Source organism: Azolla caroliniana, unplaced genomic scaffold (genome assembly GCF_043228905.1).
Source record: "Azolla caroliniana isolate FFs.n. ecotype wild unplaced genomic scaffold, voAzoCaro1.0.p SCAF_2, whole genome shotgun sequence".
Taxonomy (NCBI): domain Eukaryota; kingdom Viridiplantae; phylum Streptophyta; class Polypodiopsida; order Salviniales; family Salviniaceae; genus Azolla; species Azolla caroliniana.
Window position 1 is genome coordinate 16,564,952 of NW_028230437.1, and position 21,394 is coordinate 16,586,345.

The 21,394-nt window shown below is 43.0% G+C and overlaps 2 protein-coding genes across 2 annotated transcripts; one reads left to right on the plus strand and one right to left on the minus strand.

Moving 5' to 3' along the window:
• The first annotated feature begins 4,708 nt into the window (after positions 1-4,708).
• LOC147867436 (uncharacterized) lies at positions 4,709-9,646 on the plus strand. The gene is made up of 4 exons (XM_087315219.1): positions 4,709-4,878; positions 5,145-5,480; positions 8,588-8,809; positions 9,288-9,646. Exons 1-4 carry the CDS (start codon positions 4,761-4,763, stop codon positions 9,404-9,406), a joined length of 795 nt encoding a protein of 264 aa, XP_087171345.1. The 5' UTR covers positions 4,709-4,760; the 3' UTR covers positions 9,407-9,646.
• Positions 9,647-10,476: 830 nt separating this feature from the next.
• LOC147867437 (uncharacterized) lies at positions 10,477-13,082 on the minus strand. Its single transcript, XM_087315221.1, has 2 exons — positions 12,658-13,082; positions 10,477-11,051 (listed from the first exon to the last, which is right to left on the minus strand). The coding sequence occupies exons 1-2, from the start codon at positions 13,051-13,053 to the stop codon at positions 10,677-10,679; spliced, it is 771 nt and encodes a 256-aa protein (XP_087171347.1). The 5' UTR covers positions 13,054-13,082; the 3' UTR covers positions 10,477-10,676.
• Positions 13,083-21,394: the final 8,312 nt, after the last annotated feature.

Sequence of the window (21,394 nt, forward strand, 5' to 3'; positions counted from 1 at the left end):
CAATCCCTAGAGTAGGTGAAGTTGAGCTTGTTGAATGAAGAAGCTCGCTGGAAGGACCGTGAGTCCAATACTGACCAGAAGGCTTTGGTCACGGAAGGTGACACAATTTGGGGAAGAGGCCGAAATTGAAGTCCCCAAAACCGAGATAAGTCGGGGACCAGGTCGAAGTCGAGGGGGAGACCCACGTGCTTCTATTGTGGGAAGCCAGGGCACTTCCAGAAAAAATGCCGACACTTTCGAAACGAGAAAGGGGAAACTGATGGTGTAGAGCTGAAGAAAATCCCAAACAGAAAGAACACCTCAACAATCGCCGCGAGTGAGGAGGAGTTGTTGGTCATTAGTGAGCAAAACGAAGTGAATCTCACCGGCGAAGAATCGACATGGGTGGTCGATTCGAGTGCGTCATTCCATCTAACCCTTGACCGAAAGTGCTTCTCATCCTACAAAGCCAAAGATCTCAGATCCATAAAGATGGGAAATGAAGGAGCATGCCGAATTGTCGGCATTGGAGATGTGTCTTTGAACACCTCAACGGGGTGCAGACTCGTGTTGAGAGATGTACGACACGTTCTGGAGGTTCGATTGAACCTAATATCAGTCAGTCGGCTAGATGATGAAGGCTACATGGGTAGCATCCGAAACGGTGACTTGAAGTTCCGCCGAGGAAGTCTGATTGTGGCTCGAGCTCGGAAGACCAACACATTGTACATAATGAATGCTCACATATGCCGAGGGGAAGCAAACATGGTAGCCAACATGGTCGATGAACTGTGGCACAAGAGGTTAGGCCATATGGGCCAGAAGGGGATGTGAAAGCTTGCCGAGGACAACCTCGTTCCTGAGGTGAAGAACATGCAACTTGAGAAGTGCATAGATTGCTTGGCCGGTAAGCAAAATTGAACATCCTTACAAACGAAGCCCCCGATGAGGAAGAAAATGTCATTGGAACTCGTGCATACGGATGTATGCTATGTGGACATGAAGTCGCATGGTGGTTCATAGTATTTCGTGACCTTCATTGATGACTGTAGTAGGAAGTTGTGGGCTTCCGTTCTAAAGATGAAGGATCAAGTGTTATCCGTCTTCAAAGAGTTCCAAGCAAGGGCTGAGAGAGAAACTGGCCGAAAACAGAAGGCAGTCCGAGCGGACAATGGCAGAGAGTACCGTGGACCGTTCGAGGAATATTGCTGAAATCAAGGAATCCGGCTCGAGTATACCATGCCGAAGACGCCAGAGCTTAATGGGCTGATCGAGAGAATGAACCGAACCGTAATGGAAAGGGTCCAAAGTATGCTTGCACATGCTAAGTTACCGAAGACATTCTGGGGTGAGACACTGATGAAAATAGCGTACGTGATAAACCGATCACCCTCAGTACCCTTGGACGGTGATATTCCACAAAGGGTGTGGAGTGGCAAAGATGTATCATACCGACATTTGAGGGTGTTCGGTTGTCTTGCTTATTTGCATGTGGCAAAGGACCAGAGGGGAAAGTTGGACCCGAAATCTCGGCCATGCATATTTCTGGGCTACGGCAATGATGAATTTGGCTATCGTCTATGGGACTTAGCCGAGAAGAAAGTAATTAGGAGCTGCAACATTGTCTTCATGGAGGAAAAGACAATAGTTGACTGGGAGATTGAGAATAAGTCTCCAACTACCGAGTCGACGCTTGGCCGAATCGAGTAGAAGCCGATTCAATCGAAATCGAATCTGAGCCAGTCGGCCGAGTTAATACTCGGTGTTAATCCTAAGGCCGGACAACAGCCTAACACAAGGTGTCCACTTAAGACACTTCACCAAAGGGTGTTACAGCAAGATGACTTACGGCACAACGCTTAATTAGACCTTAATTGATTACTTAGCAACACATCATTAACACGCGTAAGATATAACAATGAGTACAGAACGGTAATCAATACTGAAATATTAAGGCAATAAGTTCTATTAATTATCCGCTGTCAATTACATTGTAACCAGGCCTTTATATAGGTCTTCGGTGCGAAGTACAAAACGGTGCCAACCGGCACCTTTTCGGGATCAGTCTGGATCCGGATCGGCATACCGATTCCGGTCCGTCCGTCCACATCTTCTCATATATTAATATATATTAAGACTACTAATTACAACAGTTCCCGAATAAACTATTCCTTTCACACTCTGGTTTGGACCTCCTTAAGCCTTCTTGTCGGCCGAGTAACACTCGGCAAAATCGAGAACTGACTGAAGAGTGAGGGGAAACAGACGAACAAGGAACCGAATTTGAATCGGTCAAAGAAGCTGAAGAAGAACCGACAGTGCCGAATGGAGGCCGTAGATACCCCTTAAGAGAAAGGAGACCCCCCCGAAGATTTCCGGATGAAGAGCGTGTACAGCTAATCGATGAGGGGGAGCCGGAAAGCTTTGAAGAAGCCATGGAAGATACCCACAACCAAAAGTGAAAGTGGTTGAGTGCCATGCAAGAGGAGATGGATTATTTGCATGAGAACCATACATATGAACTGACCGAACTGCCGAGAGGAAAGAAGGCACTTCGGAATAAATGGTATATAAGTTGAAACCGGGAGATGGCAGGAATCCACCCAAGTACAAAGCACGAATCATCAGGAAAGGTTTCCAGCACAAGAAGGGTGTCGATTTCGACGAAATATTTGCCCCGGTCGTAAAGATGATGTCAATCCGAACCATGTTGAGCATCGCGGTCAGCATGGATCTTGAAGTCAAGCAATTGGATTTCAAGACGACGTTTCTACAAGGTGATCTCGAAGAGGAGATCTATATGCACCAGCCGGAAGGATTTGTAGAGAAAGGCAAAGAGAACCTAGTATGCCGATTAAGGAAGAGCTTGTACGGGTTGAAGCAAGCACCTCGGCAATGGTATTGAAAATTCGAATCCTTCATGACCAACAACGGGTACCACAAAACGCAGGCCGATGACTGCGTATTTGTGAAGAAATTCGATGGAGGAGATTTCCTCGTCCTTCTGTTGTATGTGAACGACATGTTGATTGTCAGATGGGACCATACAAAGATCCAAGTGCTGAAGAAGGCCTTGAGAAGATCGTTTTCGATGAAGGATATGGGTCCGACAAAGAAAATCCTGGAGATGCACATTGTTTGGGATCGAACAAAGAAATTGTTGCGGTTGTCACATGAAAAATACATGACAAAGGTGCTCCAGAGGTTCGGCATGGAAAGCGCGAAACCAGTCGGTTCGACACTGCCAATGAACTGCAAGCTAAGTAAAGAACAATGTTCGAAATCGAAAACCAAGAAGGCTGAGATGTCAAAGGTTCCTTATGCCTCGGCAGTCAGAAGTATGATGTACGCGATGGTATGTACCAAGCCGGACATAGGATACGCAATCGGCGTGGTTAGCCGATATATGAGCAACCCTGGAAGAGAGCATTAAGTTGTTGTAAAGTGGATACTTCGGTACCTAAAAGGCACCTCGAACGTGTGTCTCCGTTTCGGTTTAGGTAACCCCACACTGGAAGGTTATACTGACTCGGATATGGACATCTTGGCGGGTGTCACCAAAGTGTTAAAAAGGTATTCCTTGAGGACCTAACACTTAAAATCTCCATGATTGCATGTGTTCTCAAATGCATAATATGTTCACTTTCCCGCCTCTAAGTGGTATGTAGCACATTCATTCCATCTAAGCTTCGAAGGAACTTCAAGGTCAAGATATTTAAAGCTTTCTACACATTCAAGTGGCTCATTATTGTACAATGGTCTATCGTTTTTTTGGTTCTTCATAAGCATAATCTTTGTTTTAGTGCTATTGACACTTCATAATTTAGTATGCATGCAAATATTTTCCAATGCCTTCATAAGCTTTTGTGCATCTCTCCATATTATCCCCACTGTAACGGACATGCGGAAAGTACTAATAAGGTTTTGTGTGCAGTCCTAACGAAGATCATAACAACCTCCCGATCAGACTAGAGCACCAAACTACACACCACACTATGGGCTTTTCGTACATCCTACAAGGTTGCCACCTGCCTTTCAAGCTCATATATGGCCAAGAAGTTGTGGTCCCAATTGAGTTCCTAGTTACTAGTCTCCAGACCGCGGTTCAAGAATGGTGGGATAGAGACCTCCTACCCTCACGTCTTCGAAAATCTTGAACGCTTGACGGAGATCCGATTACTCGCCTTCCAAGCACATTTAGTAGAAAAAGCGAACAAAAAAGCTTGGCATGACAACAAGGTAAAAGATAAGGACGTGGTGGAAGGTGATATGGACCTCAAAATTCACTTCCCATCAACATAAGAAGAGAAGCTCAAGCTACAAGGGGAAAGACCTTATATCACCTACAACGATCACAAAGAGCAGGGCATGTAGATTACGCACACTCGATGGAACTAACATTCCATACAACATAAGTTCGCCAAAATTGCCAAATCAACATTCCTATGGAGTTGTCGTGTTATCCCACAGACTCCATCCAACAAGAACCCATTTCTCATGGTCGAATCAAACCACATCCCCCAAAAACTTAAGCAATAAAACCACCCAAGAAACAAAAACCACCTTTTTTTTGTTGTCTCCCCCCCAAGAGAGAGAGAGAGAGAGAGAGAGAGAGAGAACAAAACCAGGCAGACATGGAATATGCAGCCAAAGATTCTCCTCACTATCACTCTCTCAATCTAATCTAAAGTGATGGTAAAGCTCACACTCACAGCTTCAGATCTTCTTCTTCTGATCTTCTGCATTCTCCTTCGTTTCCTCCATCTTCCTGGTGTGTCATCATGTTGCAGGAGAGATTGCAAGACCTTCATGTGTTGAAATCCATATGGTTCCCAAAGATCTCTGGGACCTCTCACAAAGAACGCCTCGAGAGCTTCTATGCTCCACAGGCTGATGCGTGTAAGTCCTTCCTACCCTTTTCTGTTCTTCAATGCCATATCGACTCTCTTCTCTCTCTCTCTTCTGGCACGCGATAAATAATTCTACAAGGTAAATAATCTATACTAACCTATCGTGCTTTTTTTTTTTGTGCATAAGAGATTTCTGAGACAGAAATAATCTCTTCCGTTTCTTAACTGCAAAACATTTCACGTGAAATTTCCCTTTTTTCATATTTCTGTTCGGGAGATGTCCGACAATTTCTTTGTGGTCGTCTTTAAATGCAGATGACCATTTCAGATCTCGCTTCCTTCATGGAAGAGACGGGATGCTCAAGTCTTGTGCAAAGAAAATGCTCGAGCTAGCGGATCCCACTGGTCTTGTATGGGTCGATCTTGGAGGTGGAACAGCTGAAAATGTGAAGACAATGTCTAAATACATAGATCTCTCCAAGTTTGAGAAGATTTATGTGGTAGATATATGTGGGCCTCTGTGTGATGTGGCGAAGAAGAAAGCTACTGCCCTTGGATGGAACAATGTGGAAATAGTAGAAGCTGATGTGTGTGAATTTGAGCCAGAGAGAAAACCGGCTACTCTAATCACTTTCTCATACTCTCTGAGCAGTAAGTTCATTTTTTTCCTTATACAACTATTACCACATTTACTTCATTGACGTTCAGAAAAATTTCTTCCTATTTGTATGCATATTGTGGATTTTAAAATAATGGTATTTTTCATGCACTATAAGAATGCATTCTTAAGGATTGTTGTTATGTTACTTTAGTTATCGGAAATGTTCTATGGTTTTGCGTCTAATGGGGATGTTATAGTAATTTGTTGCACAGTATCAAGAATCTATCCTGCAGCACTATTGTCACATTACTTCAATTATTCAGAAAGTTTACTCCACGTTGTAAGTATGCATCCGTAATGTGGATGTTATAGGTTATTGCTGCACAGTGGAAGAGTGTTTCCTTAAGCATAATTGTTACACACCTTCAGTTATTCAGAAATGTTTTCTCTACATCTGCGTTTGTGTTGTGTATGCACATAACACGGAAGTTACAGTCATATTTGTATACTGTATAAGAATGTTCTTGTTCTGTGATGGACTCTGTTAACTAGGAAACTAGGAAATAGTTAAACAGAAAACCCATAGTGAAGGAGAATATTTAGGGAGTCTTAAATTACCCAAGTCATCCAGAATATGGATGTTCCATTATGCTTTTTGTACAATATCAATACAGTGGAGCTCAAGTTCTCTTCAATAATTAAATCCATGTGCAAATTAAGTACCGCTCTGTTTCCGGGAGTGCTTTTTCTTTTGTAGCATGTCCTGTGCCTTTTATTCATAATGTTCACTATAAGTATTGTCTAGATCTAGACACTGTTGAGAAGGTTTATAAAAGGACTAGTCACAGCAGGTGCGGTATTCATGCTTTTGTTATGACATTATTGAATAACTTATAATTTTTATTCAATTATTTGCTCTTCTGAAACTTTCCCAGGGCCAACAATTTCTGGACCATGGGAGCCCAAGGCAAGCAAATTACCAGAAGCTCTGAAATTTGTGGGTCCCATATCTGATTTGCTCTTTCTTTACTTTGCCCAGTGACATGTACCTTGGAAGCCATACATGCAGATATTAGTTGTTGAAATAGGCTTAAAGTGTTGTCTTTCTTTTTAGGATCGGGGCATTGTCTTATTGTATCCTATCGATAATGAACCAAGGCACCAGTCCTTGTGGGCAACAAGGGTAAACGGTCTTTTGCTCGGGAGCAGTCTAGCTTCTTGGACGTTAACTTAAGAAGTCTCCCTGGATGTTTCTTTGTTATATAAGATTTGTCCAGTGTGAAATTGAAACCAAATCCATACTTCGACGGGTGTTTTACTACTGTTTTCCACATGCTTAATTCATGATTACTCAATAAAAGATTTGCAGCTCAAGAATCTCATGATGATTTAGCATTGCCTTTTGTTTCCTCTTATGCATCATGTTGATGGTCGTTCATTCCTCTCAGATGGGAAACTAACAAGGACATACCATTGATTCTCCCCCTGTGGACACTTGGTTGTATGCCTGTTCCAAATGGAAGTTTCGTTCTTCACCAGGCACAACCGATATATGTCCCTCCCCTCCAATTCATGCCCCTTACATTAGCTTCCCCTTCATTCCCTTTTAAGCTTCTTCCTTGCTTGTCTTCCTTTCCTTTCCTTTCCTTTCCTTTCCTTTCCTTTCCTTTCCCTCCCCTCCCTTATGTCTTCATCTTCATCAATCCGCTTGTTTCCCACCTCATGTCCTCCCGCATTCCCTTGCTCACTGTTATTCTATCTTCATCTGCTCTGATCCGCTCGTTACCCGCTTCATATTCTCCTTCATTTCCTTGCCCATTCTTATTCTGGTCCAGCCCCTTTTCCACATGGTGCTTTCCTTGCCTTATTCTTCTTCATTGTCTTCCTTCTCTTTTGCATTCTTCACCTTGTCTCTCTATTCTTCTCTTTATCCTCTCTTCTTGCTTTACCTGTAATTCTCTCCTCCTCTACATGGTTTTCTTGCTCTTCTTTCCCTTCTTTGTTTGCTTATATCTTTTCTGTTTTTTTCTCTTCCTTCCTCATTCTCATTTCTGCCTTCTTCTCTCCATCTTTGATGTGCCTGTTTTGAAGATCTTTTGAAACCATAAGTTTCAGTCGAGTGAAACTCAGGATGGTAATTGCCTAGGTAATGAGAATATCTGGTACCTTCGGCAATTTTACTAATTTTATTGCTCTTTATTTTGGTTTGTTGTTTCTCAAAGATGAAACTACATTCTAGAAGACATTAATAAATCTTTCTTTCTACTCTTTCTCATTTCTGCTATGTTATTCGGTATTGTATACACTATCTCCGTACCTTATTTCTGCATCATTTTGTGCATCATCTTCATTCTCATCTTCTTGTTGCCCTCCAGCACTTAATCCTCTTGTTCCAGGTCCATGTGCTCATCACCCTCTTTGGTGCCTCATGCCATAAATTTTCCCTTTCTACTCAACACTGCTCCTGTTCTACTTCCTGCCTGGAAGCCATGAATTGCTGTCCCAGCCATTCATCCTCTGCATACGTAGTTTGTTTCTCCTGCTGTAGGTTCCTTATAGTTGCCTTCCTCTTTAGCACTTCCAAGTTATTGGTGCCCAGAGTTTCATGCTTGGTTTTCTTATTGTTGAGCCAGGATTACAATCCTGGTTCTTCATTGTTCAGTTCTGCCCATGTCTCCCTCAGGACTGAACATTCAATGAAAAGCTTCTGCTTGACATTGGTTTGGAGTTCCTTGTCGCATGTTTAGAGCTCCATTGAGAGTTGGCCAATCAGTTTTGAAGCCACCAGTCAATTCTGTAGCTATTGTATGCACCACCCTCACATCTCACAGTGTAGATGGCAAGAACAGCATGACCACCATTTCCTTAAGCTGAGTGTTCAGACCAGCAGAAAGGGCATGTGGAGTATTTCCAGCGATAAAGGTACCTTCAACTGATCTTTCCACCATCAAATTGTGATGTGCCACACTTCTTGAGTCTTGTTTGCTTCCACCTTGTTGCCGGGGTGACCTTCTGTGTGATATTAAATGCTTGTTTGTCCCAACCATTCTGTTGATGGTGGTATTGATGTTTACGGGTTGTAGATATTTGTCAATGGCAGGGGTTATTTTACAATGTTTCTTGTCTAATATACATATATTAATCTTGATTTTCTCAGTGATTCCTCCATTTATGGATGCTGTTGACAAATCTCTCTCCTATTTGGATCAAGAGAGAGGTATATTGGGTATAGCAGATTTCTATACATCACTTAAGTATGATATTCCTATTCGGCAGCACAGCTATGTGTGCAGATGGTTTTGGAGAACTATCTTCGACTTAGACAGTATTGACCTCGGACCAGCGAGGAGGCAATATCTTGATCACCATCTTGAGCAAGGTAAAGAGTTGTAGTGCTTTAATATATTTTTATTTGCTTCATGTTTTTTGCACATACACATCAAAGAGAATGTGGAGTTAACTTTATAAGAACATTTTATTTGTCATGGTGTTCTTGCATGCACATATGAGAGAGAATGTGGGACTGTGTATGAGGTGTTAATTGAAGTATTTTGTAAATTACAACTACTGTCAATGATATTCTGGCGTACAGTTTGGAGAGAATATGTGGAGTTATATTATATATATAGGGTGCTCAATTATTTTCATGGTATTCTGGTTTTATTTACCCCTAGGATTAGGGTAGAAAATGTGTAGTTAAATATATTGTGCTCAATTATTTTCATTGTATTCTGGTTTACATACCCCTGGGAGAGACAATATGAAGTTATATCGTAAGGTGCTTATTATATACAGAGTTTGTAGCTTAGAAATGGTTCAACATAATGGAAGTAAAAGCATTCATGTTTTTCTTGCAGTTTATGAAGAGAACAAATGTGGGGGTATCCCGTATGTACCACTTTTGAAAGTCCCATATTATATCTGGCTGGGCCGGAAGAAATCAGAATCATCACCAAGTGAAAATGGACATGAATAAATTCATATCCATCTTTTGTTTTCACAAGTGAATCTATTGTAACTCATTTTATAGTTTTAAGTAGTGTGTGGAGGCAGGGTGTGGTGTACATATACAGCTCTCTCATGCAGCCAGCCATGCTGTTGTGATTTTGCAGTTCTAGGTGCAATTATTAGTCTTGAATAAATCAGTTTTTTCCCGTGAATGTCTGATGTAGTCCTTAAATGATTAATGGAAAATAACTTTCAATGTTCTTTTCAATTTCTTGGCAAATGATTCGTCAGTAGCCCAAAACAACTTTCCTGCTCTTTTCAATTTAGCCCAATCTGTGGTCAATGGTCATCAAAGGTGTGTTGTCTATATACGACTCTCTCATGCTGTTTGTCTTTTTGCTTTGAGTAGCAATAATTAAAATGTAGAATCAATCGGTTTTTTCTTGGATGCCTCTTATGTAGTCCTAAAATTATTGTGCAACATAACTTCTCATGGTTTAGCCTTTAGCCCATGCTGTGGTCATCAAAGGTGTGGTATCCATAAACTACTCATTTCCAGTAGCAATTATTAATGTTGAATAAATCAGTTTTTCCTTGAATGCGTTAAATGACTCATGTAATATAACTTTTCCTGTTCTTAAATTTTTTGGTCATTAGCCCAATCTGTGGTCATCTCAAGAGTGCATAATGTGGATTAATGTTATGAAGATTAGAGCATTGTGTATAAGATTTGGTACACTATTTTTTGTGTTCATATTATTATATTAGATTCTCTCACAAAATTAACAAACTTGCTTTATCCAACAATTTTTGGTATAGTGCAAGTTATCTCATGATCGCAATGTGATCAGGGATAAGTTATCCTTGTGGTATCACTGTCATACAATCAGGGTAACCTGATATTTATGCTAAAATCACAGAAAACAAATAAGGATTACAATCTGCTAATTTCATGGATTTGTCGGCACATGTTCTTGCTTTAAAATGTGTAGTTAATTATCATTAATGTCATGTATCACTCAAGTATATTGCAACCAATATTTTAGAATTACCAACCCCTGCAGGTTTTAAATTATTCAAGAATCAGTGGATGCAAAATGGTGGCAAAATTTGCACCAAAAGGTGCAGTTTTATTCACTGGTGTAAATGGGGGCATAATTTTGCACCAAAAGATGCAGTTTTATTTACTGAAGCCTGCATCTTCTTATAACTCTAAATAGATGTGTCTCTAACTCACCTTTGAGTCAGTTATAACATTAGAAATCTTATTGCAAATATAAGAAAACCTTAAAAAACGATCAAAATCTTTGTCCACCTCGACGCTTGCTGGTTCCACATCTTCCCCTTTGATTACCCCTACCCCCTCCAGTGCCGCTACCATGCCGTCCACCTCTACTACTATCATTGCTACTTTTGTGCTTACCTCCACTTTTGTGCTTGCCTTTACCACCACCACTTTGTGGTTTGAATTCCTCTGGAAGCGGTAAGATATTATCCACGCATTTCCTATAACTAAAATCATCCATTGAACCATCCTTGCGAATAATATAGTAGCAACGGCTGTAGAACAAGGGATTCATCCGTAGCTGAAATGCTTTGATTCCTCCACCGATTTTGTTCTGGGGATCCTGATGCCCTTTCTTTATCAAGTCTTCAAGTACCAGAAATTCATACTGAAAAAATATATATGAACTGCTCAATAAACTCCAAAAAAGATGAGAAAAAACAAGAAAATAGATTTACCTCTGTGCTACGGTGTTGAAAGACACATATATAAGATAGAAGGCTACTCAGACAGTATAGAAAAGAGAAAGAAACTATCTTGTTTTGTAAAAAGGAAACAGAATCACTCATGATCTTGCATGTTGAAAGATCACATACTTCAGAGTGCATACTCAGTTGATTGTACTAAGACAGGACGAGAGAGGTATAATGCTCACATTATATCACATTTCTTATTTGATCATCTATAAGATTCCACATTTTATCACATAAATCAAAATGTGTAAAGGTTCTGCATTGATCAAACAAATCATGCATTAGTTTCTGATTGTATCCAGATGAGACAGGAGACCAATCATGTTTTCTGAACAAATAAAACACATTCATGTACTAATTTATGGTATGTTCAGTGTTGAAAAATTTCATATTTGGTTGCATAAAGCATGAAAATCCACATGCTATCATATAAATCATACAAAAGTTTGAAGGTTCAACACATGAACACATAAATCAAGAACAAGATTTCACATTTCATGATAGCGGATGTAAAAGATGTTGAATCCAAGTATTTGTGCAATATCAAACAAACCATTGCACATATGAAGGTATGACATGTTGAAATGCTTCACAATTGATTAAACAGCATATGAGATATAAATCATATATAAGAATGAAATTGCCAGGCTTGATCACATAAATCAAGCCTATAGTTTCACGTTTGATCACATCGATCATGCACAAGATGCCACATTTGATCACGCAAAGGATGATTATAAACATAACTAAGCGAGGACAACTAGAACATGTAATTTATATTATTTTAGTTCCTTCCATTAGCAAGACAAAAGAAACAAGAAAACGTTCAATCCAACAGACATTTAAGATGTAGATTCACACTCTCCAGTAAAACTGAGGTCTAAACACAATACAAACAATCTAAAGTCCAGTCATTCACTAACAAGATTCATACGGCCCAAATAATCTCCATATGATTAGTTATCAGTATTGATTCATTCAAACAAAGGTAGGCCAATAGCACTGCATATAGCATCAAATAAAGTGGTATATAAGGTAAACATGGCAATCAGTTGCATACATTTTAGTAATTATTTCATAACTTGCTTTCTCGAATTTTTTATGAACGGAATGAGATTTGACAAAAAAATATACATAAAAATCTTCAAGATTCCTCTGAATTTGCAGTATTCTCGTAACCTTGTATAGTTTCACAAATGAGACGGATTAAATTGTGACCTGTAAATTGATGCTATATTCCCATAATTTTCTATTTTCACGCATGAAAAGCATTCCTATAAATCTGTGACATTTTCTCATAATTTTCTATCATTTCAAGAATGGAGGGGGAATCCAACAACTTGTCATTGACGCTACTTGAAGTTCTCAGAAATAAATCAGCTAGCAAATAAAGACAGACATGACATGTCATATACACACGAAAACACAGTACATACCACAAGCATTACGCAGAAAAACGAATAAGAAAGTTCCGGATCTGCATAAGAAATTTTAAAAGAGAAGAAAACATTGATCAATTACCTTATTAACATTGCAATCGATGGGCCAACTTCGAGCAAGATCTCGGAAATAATTCAGCATATCCACGGAAGATGTAAACAGTTTAGGTCCAAGCTTAGCGTCCGCAGCATGAACCTCTTGTTCTCCTTCTCGTACATGGGACGTTGCTCCCGTTTTCTCTCCAATTTCTTCTGATGCTTTCTTTTTATCTTTTGATTTCTCTGAATCCACAACATGACCTTCGGTATGCACAGTACTTTCTGACTTTGCTTGCGTTAGTACCTCCTTCATCTCTACCTCATCTTCTTTCTGCCCTCCTTCTTCAGGTCGAAGCTTTTTTGTCTCGTTCTCAACATCACTGCCTTCTTCTCTTGTTCTCTTTGGAGCGTCTGGGTCGGCGATGGTCTCCGTCGCCATCTCGAGCTCTCCTTCTTTCCTTCAGCAGCTCCGGAGAGAGAGAGAGAGAGAGAGAGAGAGAGAAAGCTCTAAAACCCTAAGCCAGAAGAGCTCTTCTACGTGGGGTTTTAGTGCTAATCCGGCAGTTTCATTATTTCCCATAACGCCCTCCAATTTTCTATTATTCCTCGAAATACCCTCCATCGTCTCATTAACCGGGGCCGGTGCAAAAACTTCTATAGAAGAAGAAGAACACACTAAATGTTTGCTTGGAAAGGCAATGCCTCGGGTTGTTTTTTTATAACACTTGTTGTGTCTTGTTGAATTTCTGTTGGTTGACTATGTAGAAGCAAGTGTGGAGATCTCGTTCATGTGAAGCTAAGCAAGTGTAGAGTAAGCGTGTGGTGCTGTGATCACTGTTTGATATACACACAAAGAAAGAGTATACACATAGACAATTACACAATTATTAGCAAAGAGAAGATATGTATTATCATCCGTCTTGTACAAAGAGGCTCGTACCTCTTATTTATACATGATTGGGCTTAGCCCTAACTCTACGGAGATTTCACCCTTAGAAGTATAATAGTCGGAAGTAGGACTTTTAACCCCACAAACTCCCTCGTAAAAGGACTACTCTAATTGATACAATAATTCAGGGGTGATCTCCCCTGTAAGCCTAAGTACAATCTAAATAGAAGTACAAGCTATGAACTACTCTTTGACTGAGGGCGACTTGAATTCGGTTGGCACTATTAGCTCTTTGGCTCGGTCGACTCGTCGACTCGTTGGCTAGGTGGGTTCAATTAGCTCCTCAGCTCTTTCGACTTGCGCACTTCTCCTCCTTCCTTTGATTCAACTATGATTCTCATTCTCTCTAACTTGTTGCAGTCCCATTCGTCCTCTAAGTGCTCTGACGTGATGGTCTAGGAGCGTTTTGGTCAGGCAATCAGAGATGTTCACCTCGGTGTCAATCTTTTGGATTTCGAACTTCTTGTTGGTGACAATCTCCCAAATGTGATGATACCTGTTGAGAGATCAAGCTCAACTTAGTTTAGTTATTTAGTCAACCATGTAACTTCATAGTTACCTAGATAGAATCTAGTTAGGATTGTTGACTATAACGCCTTAAAGAGGACCTTGTACTTAAGTGGGATTGTTGAGAGATCAAGCTCAACTTAGTTTATTTATTTAGTCAACCATGTAACTTCGTAGTTACCTAGATAGAATCTAGTTAGGAGTGTTGACTATAACGCCTTAAATAGGACCATATACTTATGTGGGATATTATAGATCCTCCACTCCTAAGTACATTTAATATAGGACTTACACCTTAGTACCTATATTCTACTCACACATGTGCACCTTTGCACATGAGATGTATATATACCTCATTGTGGGTATTTTTGTATTTAATGATGATGATGCTAATTTAATATAGAGTTAATCATCCCCCATATTGCCTCGTGTTCATAAGTGTAAATTCCTCTCTCTCTTCCTCTCTCACACACATATCACATAATCTTCCGCTTAACTTAATCACATAATTAGGTATTAATTAACCCTTGCTTAACTACCTAATTCTTAACAATACCTCACCTCTATGTGCTTTGTCTTTGCATGGTAAACTAGATTTCACACCGTGTCTATTGCGCTCTATAAGTCGCAACGCAAGGTTGGAGTGATTTGGACGATTCGGTTCGTGGTCGAAAAGTCGGCCTTTAGTCGTTGCAGCTAGATAGTTTCCTTTGCTGCTTTGGATGTGGCAAGCTCAACCAGATCCGGATTGGTATCCGGAATGAAGAACCGGATTAGAGAGCTAGATCGTAATCCGGATCGGACTGCAATCGGTAGGCCATTAGAGGTTGTTGAGTGACAAGCTCAACGTTGAGTGCGTAACACAGTGTGTAGACTGGGTGCGTAAAACAATACGCATAATGTAAGCCGTAGCGGTGCGTAAACCGTGAGGCCATTGGAAAGATATTTCGCGTAGGAATATATTTTGGGAGTTAGTGTAGAGCTCAGTTATGAGCATTGAAGTACGTGTTAGTACTTCTGTCAGTCTGTATGGACTTGTATAAAAGTGCTCACTGAGCACATCCTATGTACAGGGGGTCATTATTTTGAAATAGAACTTAGTTGTCTGGTCTCTCTCTCTCTCTCTCTCTCTCTCTCTCTCCGTCTCTGTGTTTTCTGCGTGTTTACCAAACTATCGTTCTCCGAACTATATACTTTGTGTTTCGCATACGCTTCTGCACACGTATTCTTGTACATGGTATCAGAGCGTGAGGGTTGAAGTCCTCTGCAGCCGACAAGAAAAGCTTGCGACAAAACAGAGTTGAAATTGTTCTTCGTTTTTTTTTCGGAAAAGAAAAAGACAGCAATATGGATAGAGGTATAGGAAGCTCGCTACCGACTGAGAAGCTTGACAGGAGCAACTATGCATCTTGGTCGTACAAGATGCACCAGTACCTGCTCGGTCATGGCTACTGGAGTTATGTCGAAGGAGTTAATGATGTAGCACCCAATTCGACACACAAAGATTTTTCTTGGCCGCTTCTTGGCCGCTTCAGAGAGTGCTTGGCAGTCCATGGCTTCGTCGAGGTCGGTGAACGCTGGTGAGGGTTGTGTGTGAGGAGTCTCTGTGTGCGTGGGCTTGCGTTTGCTGATCTTCAATCGCCTATCTGCGTTTGTGCTCCTTTGTTCGCGAAATATGAGGGTTTCTATGTGGTGGGGGTCTTCTTGTTGCACGTTGGCGCCTGTTTTTCTCTTACCCGCGCATGTGCACGTCGTGTACTAAAATAGAATGTCGTGTCATGTGGCGGCGGTTTAATACCCTATTAATAGCCCACTACGTACCTTTTCAAAGTGCCTGTTCACTCCTTGTTTTTGCATGTGTCCGTTCACCCCTCGCCCTTGCATGATTTACTTTGATTTGATTTGATTTGATTGATTGATTTATTTTTATAAAAATGGTTTTGCTAATTCGCAACCGGTCCCATTGGACCCTTATCCGGATTGTGGTCCTTGCCGGCCACTGGACCTCTTCCCGTCACGTCGTTCTTGTCGTTTACCGGCTCATGCTCCCTCTTACCGGCGTCGCGTTTGCCGATTGCTGAACGTGTTGCCGGCTCTTCCGACTTACTGGTGTCCGGTTCTGTGTCGCCCTTCACTTGTTCAAATGGGTTTCTTGGCATGGGTCCATTGTATGGTTTGAGTTGGAACCCATTGACCCATTTACCCAGAACCTCGGCGGCGAGTGTCCCTAATTGGTAGGAACCGTTGAACGCACATGTAATCCAGTATGGTCCGATCCACCGAAACCGTAGCTTTCCCGGCATCTTACCCATTCGGGTCTGGAACACGAGTACCGGCTTACCGGTTCCGAACATCTTTTCGTTCCCTTTTCGGTGACGATCCACAAATGCTTTCCTTTGCCGCTGCTCTAGTTCTAGGTGCATGATGCTGGCTAGTCGGTGTTCTTCCAATTCGCACAACGCGTTTAACCGGATAGCTTCCGATTCCTTCTCATTTAGGCGTTCCCGAATCTGTATTCGTAAACTCGGTACCTGGAACTCTACTGGTATCACTACTTCCAATCCGAATGCTAAGCGGAACGGTGTTGTGCGGATACTTGTCTTATATGCTGTTCGGTAGGCCCAGAGTGCACTGTGCAGCTTTGTATCCCAATTCGTCCGGTTCTCATTGACGATTTTTCGCTGGATATTTTGTAGTGATTTTTTTTTGACTCTGCTAATCCATTGGCTTGCGGATAATAGGGAGTGCTCCGTTTGTGCACCACCGCATAGAATGTCGTCAAAATTTCCACTACTTGCCCTAAGAAGTGCCCACCTTTGTCACTTATGAGCTCTATTGGACATCCATATCGGCACCAAATGCATTCATATAAAATTTTTGCCGTGGATGCCGCGGTGTTGTCGCGTAGTGCTTTCGCTTCCACCCATTTCGTGCAGTAATCCGTAACGACGATCACATACCGGTTGCCGGTTCTCATTGCCGGTGGTTTGAATAGACCGACAAAATCTAGCCCCCATTTCTGAAATGGTTCTAACGGTAGCACGGGCTGGTGAGGCATTCTGGCTTGTTCAGTTGGTTGGCCCATTCGTTGACATAGGTCGCATTCTTTAGCGTACGGACCACATCCTTTAATGTTGTCGGCCACCATAGTCCACTCTGCCATATTTTCCTTGCCGTAGCATCTCCGACATAATGCCCTCCAACCACGCCGCAGTGTGCTTCGCGTAATATTATTTCCTTTTCGTCGCTGCGCACTGCACGCCGCCATATGCCATCTGCACCTTTGTGGTATAGTGTGTCCTGTAATAGGCAGAAGTGCCGGCTTTGAACCGCTAAGAGTTTCCTTTCATCTCTGTTCATCTCCTCCGGAGGTAAGCCTGTGCTTAGAAATTGGTGCATGTTGGTAAGCCACTTGTCTTCCTCTGCGACCGTACTATTCGATGCCGTTTCTGCTGTGACTCTAAACAGCTCTGCATCCGGAAAGTCATCTGGGACACCGTCACCGGTTTCGCCAGAATCTAACCGGCTTAAATAGTCTGCTACCGCATGTTGTATGCCGGGTTGGTGGAATATCTCGAACTCGAATTCTTGTAATAGTAACGTCCACCGGGCCATCTTACCGGTGAGTGATGCTTTGGACACCAAGTAGAGGAGCACCGAATGATCTACGTGAAAGGAAAATTTCCTTCCCAACAGGTAGTGTCTAAACTTGGTGACACTATAGATCATACCCAAAGCCTCACTTTCCGTCGTGGAATAATTATGTTCCGCTTGGGAAAGCTTCCGGCTGGCATAATAGACTGGCCGGTACCATTTCGGTTCTGTAAGTTGCATCAACACGCTTCCGATTGCGATGTCGAACGCATCAACAAACACATGGAACTCTTTAGACCAATCCGGAGGTTGCACCATCAGCGCTTGTGACAACAATACTTTTAATGCCCGGTAAGCCTGGTCTTCTGTGTCCGTCCATCGGAACGATGTTCGATGTACCGCGGCATGCAGTGGTGTAGCTAGGTCTGCCAGATACCGGAGCATTCAACTATGCCGCCGAATTTGTCCTAAGAACCGGCTTAGTGCCTTTGCCATGGCTGGTGCCGGTGCCTCCAGGATTGCTTTTACTTTGTTCGGATCCACTGCGATACCGTCCTTGCTTACTATGTGGCCCAGTAATGCTCCGCTGGTTACTCCGAACACGCATTTTGCCGGGTTTAGGCTTAGTCGGTAACCCCTACATTTCTCTAGACATAGTCGGAGGTGCTGAAGGTGATCCCCTTCCTGGCTATAAACAACGATGTCATCCAAGAACACCTACATGAATGCCGGAATGAATTCTCCGAAAATCTCCATGATGATCCGCTGGAAGGTTGTCGGCGCCGTTTTCAGTCTGAACATCATCACTACGGCAACAAAGACTCCCCATTCGGTGACAAAAGTGGTTTTCTCCTGGTCGGCGGGATGCATCCGCATCTGATTATAGCCGTTGAAACCGTCCAGAAAACTATACACTTCATGACCGGCGATCGCATCCAGGACTCCGTCCGTGAATGGAAGCGGGAAGGTGTCCGTTACTATAGCCACATTTAATTTCTCGTAGTCGACGCACAGTCTTATCTTACCGTTCTTTTTGGGTACTACGACTATCGGGTTGAGCCATGTGGCTTTCTTTACTGGTCGGATGAAGCCCACTCTTAGAAACTTGTCGATTTCTTCCTTGACTTTTGTTGCGTAATTCGGGTTCATCCGGTAATGCCGTTGCGCTACCGGTTTGGCGTCTTTACTCAGATGTATTTGGTGTTGATACAACTTAGGATCGAGTCCCCGCATGTCCTTGTAGGACCAGGCGAACACATCGCGAAATTCTTTTAGGAGTGTGATCATTGCCATTTTGTTCTCCGGGGTCATTTCCTTGGCGATGTGCACCGGTCTTGTGTCCTTAGTGGTACCTAGGTTTACCTCTTCTAGTTGGGATGCTTTCACGCGCTGCAAGACTGCCATTTCTTTTTCCAGTGCCTCCTGTGCTTGCCGTAATTCCCGGATTGCTTCTTTATCCGATTCCTCGTTGGTCCCGTCTGGTTGCAGTATGTATGGTGATACTGCTTTGGCTACATCAATCCCGAATAGAGGTACGATCTTTGGATTTTCCTGTAAGTATTGATCGACCTCTTCGTCCGCCAATCCTTCCAGCATGTTGATACATTCTGCATATAGCGACGTTGATTCCTTGCCGGTACCGGATCGTGGTTGAGTCGGTACTCATACTTTCCCTTTTCCACGCCGGAACGTAATTATATTCTTCCTCCAGTTTTGCTTTATGTGTGCTGCTTTTAACCAAGGGCGTCCCAACAATAGTGGGTAAGCTCCCTGAGCCTATAGCTGGAGAACAACTGCGGAAATGCGAAATGTGTGACCCCCGATGGTCACTTCCAGATCACGTATTAACCCGGTCGGTTGAATTGAGCTTGTGTCTGCCATCCGAAGCCAAAACGGACACGGTTCCCAGTCACGGATTCCTAGAGTGTTACACGTTCGAAGGAGGCTGATCACGTTCACGCCGGTTCCTCCATCGATAATCCTTTCCCTTCACGATGGTTGTGATTGCTGGATTGCTTGTGTCCACCACTACTGGTCCTTCCTCCGAATTTGAAAAGAATGTCGGAGCCGGTGGTGTGTCAGCTGCCGTCCTTCCGGTCTTCAGTCCTTCCGTGAAGCGTGGTACCAGTTGCAATAGCCGACCTAATGGCAGTGTTATTTGGCATTCTTGTAACGCCTGCCAGGTTGGGTTTTCAGGTTGCCCTGGGCCGGTGAGCTCTTCGGCATTCTCTTTTTGTTGTTCGAGCTCCGCCGCATTCCGCTCATTTTCCTTCTTCACCCATTTGGTTGCCTGCTTCCGGATGGCTTCTTGAGTTTCCCACTCCATGGCTTTGCCTTTTGATCTTGTAGTGACTTGTTGTATGTCCGCGACTTCCGCGTCTACCATGTTCACCGCTGGTCGCTTGTCGTAGCTCTTCGCCGGACATTGATTACTATAGTGGCCTTCTTGCCGGCAATAATAGCAGTACGGCTTCCGGGTGTTGCTGGATTCGGCGTGTGTGCTTGGTGGAGGTCCTGTGGTAAGTGCTTGGTTTTAGTCCGGTTGGCTGCTTGGTGCGCCCTTTTCCGGTTCCCGTGGATGACCCCCCTTTTCGTTGAAATGATGTTTCTTGAAATTCTTTTTGTTTCGGTAACCTTGACGGTGTTGGTCGTCATACTTGCCATAGTCGTCCCTTCGGTGGTTGTAACCAGGGGAGTGATCCCGGTTGTATCTCTCGTACCGTCCATTATAGTCCTAGTATCTATCTTGTCTGTCATACCGGTCATAAGCGTCTCTTCGATCGTTGTACCGGACATCTTGTGCCGGTCGGTAGCGCTCCTCTCGCCGCCAACGTTCTTCTTCTTCCTCCTGGTTGCTCCGTGGTTCAATTTGCCGGACCGGTGGTGCTTGCCGATTTAACAAGTTATACTCACGTCGTTCCATTGTGTGACTTCTGGAGTGGCAGAGCAAGCACTGGGAACGCATGGTGCATTCCAGCGCCGAATGTCCGACATTCAGGCATGTCGTACATTTAACTGCTTGCCGGAAACGGAGGTCCTCTTCCGTTGGTAGTGCCCGTTGAAGTGCGCCCATGGTTAGCCATGAACTTGAGGTTTCCATTTCCCGAACTCGGTCGATCACTTGATCTATGTTGTTGGTGTGGAAATCAATAACAGTGCACACTATACGTAAGGGTTCCCAGAGGGCTGCTAAGAATATGGCCTTTGTTTCTTCCTCCGGTGGTGTCCGACTGAGCTGACTGTGGATCCGTAGGAACCTGATGACAAACTATTGAATGTTCTCCGTTGGTTCCTACCGGATATTGTAAAATAAGCCTACCATTTCCCGTTGGTCCATCTCCTTGTGAAAGAAATGCAAATTGTTTGTCTTTAATGTTTCAAACGTGGGGATGGTGCTGGGATCTTGTGTTCGGTGCCATCTGGCGGCCAGTCACTCCAAGGTCATGCCGAACTCTGCCCTTTTTGAGCGTTCCTCTTCGGCTGCATTTAAGCGTTGAGACACATGGTTCGCCTCCCAGGTCTGCTGAAACGCATGGACATGGGCTTCCGCGTTCGGATCATCCCGGTATCTGGGATATTGGAACGGTATATCGTCGTCTGGTGTTGGTACACGGGCTAGTGGTGTCGGTGGTCGTTCCTCCTCTTTTGGTGTCGGAGGTTTTTCCCGGTCTTCTGTCGCCGTCGGAGGTCTTTCCTGCTCCTTCTAAAGTTATGACAGAAAGGAAATAGC

Excerpts from the sequence above, each read along its gene's own strand:
- LOC147867436 (XM_087315219.1), top strand. The coding sequence starts at position 4,761 with ATGTTGCAGGAGAGATTGCAAGACCTTCATGTGTTGAAATCCATATGG. Across the intron at positions 4,879-5,144 it reads TGCTCCACAGGCTGATGCGT|ATGACCATTTCAGATCTCGC; the intron begins GTAAGTCCTTCC and ends CTTTAAATGCAG. Across the intron at positions 8,810-9,287 it reads TGATCACCATCTTGAGCAAG|TTTATGAAGAGAACAAATGT; the intron begins GTAAAGAGTTGT and ends TTTTTCTTGCAG.
- LOC147867437 (XM_087315221.1), bottom strand. The coding sequence starts at position 13,053 with ATGGCGACGGAGACCATCGCCGACCCAGACGCTCCAAAGAGAACAAGA. Across the intron at positions 11,052-12,657 it reads TCGATTGCAATGTTAATAAG|TATGAATTTCTGGTACTTGA; the intron begins GTAATTGATCAA and ends ATATTTTTTCAG.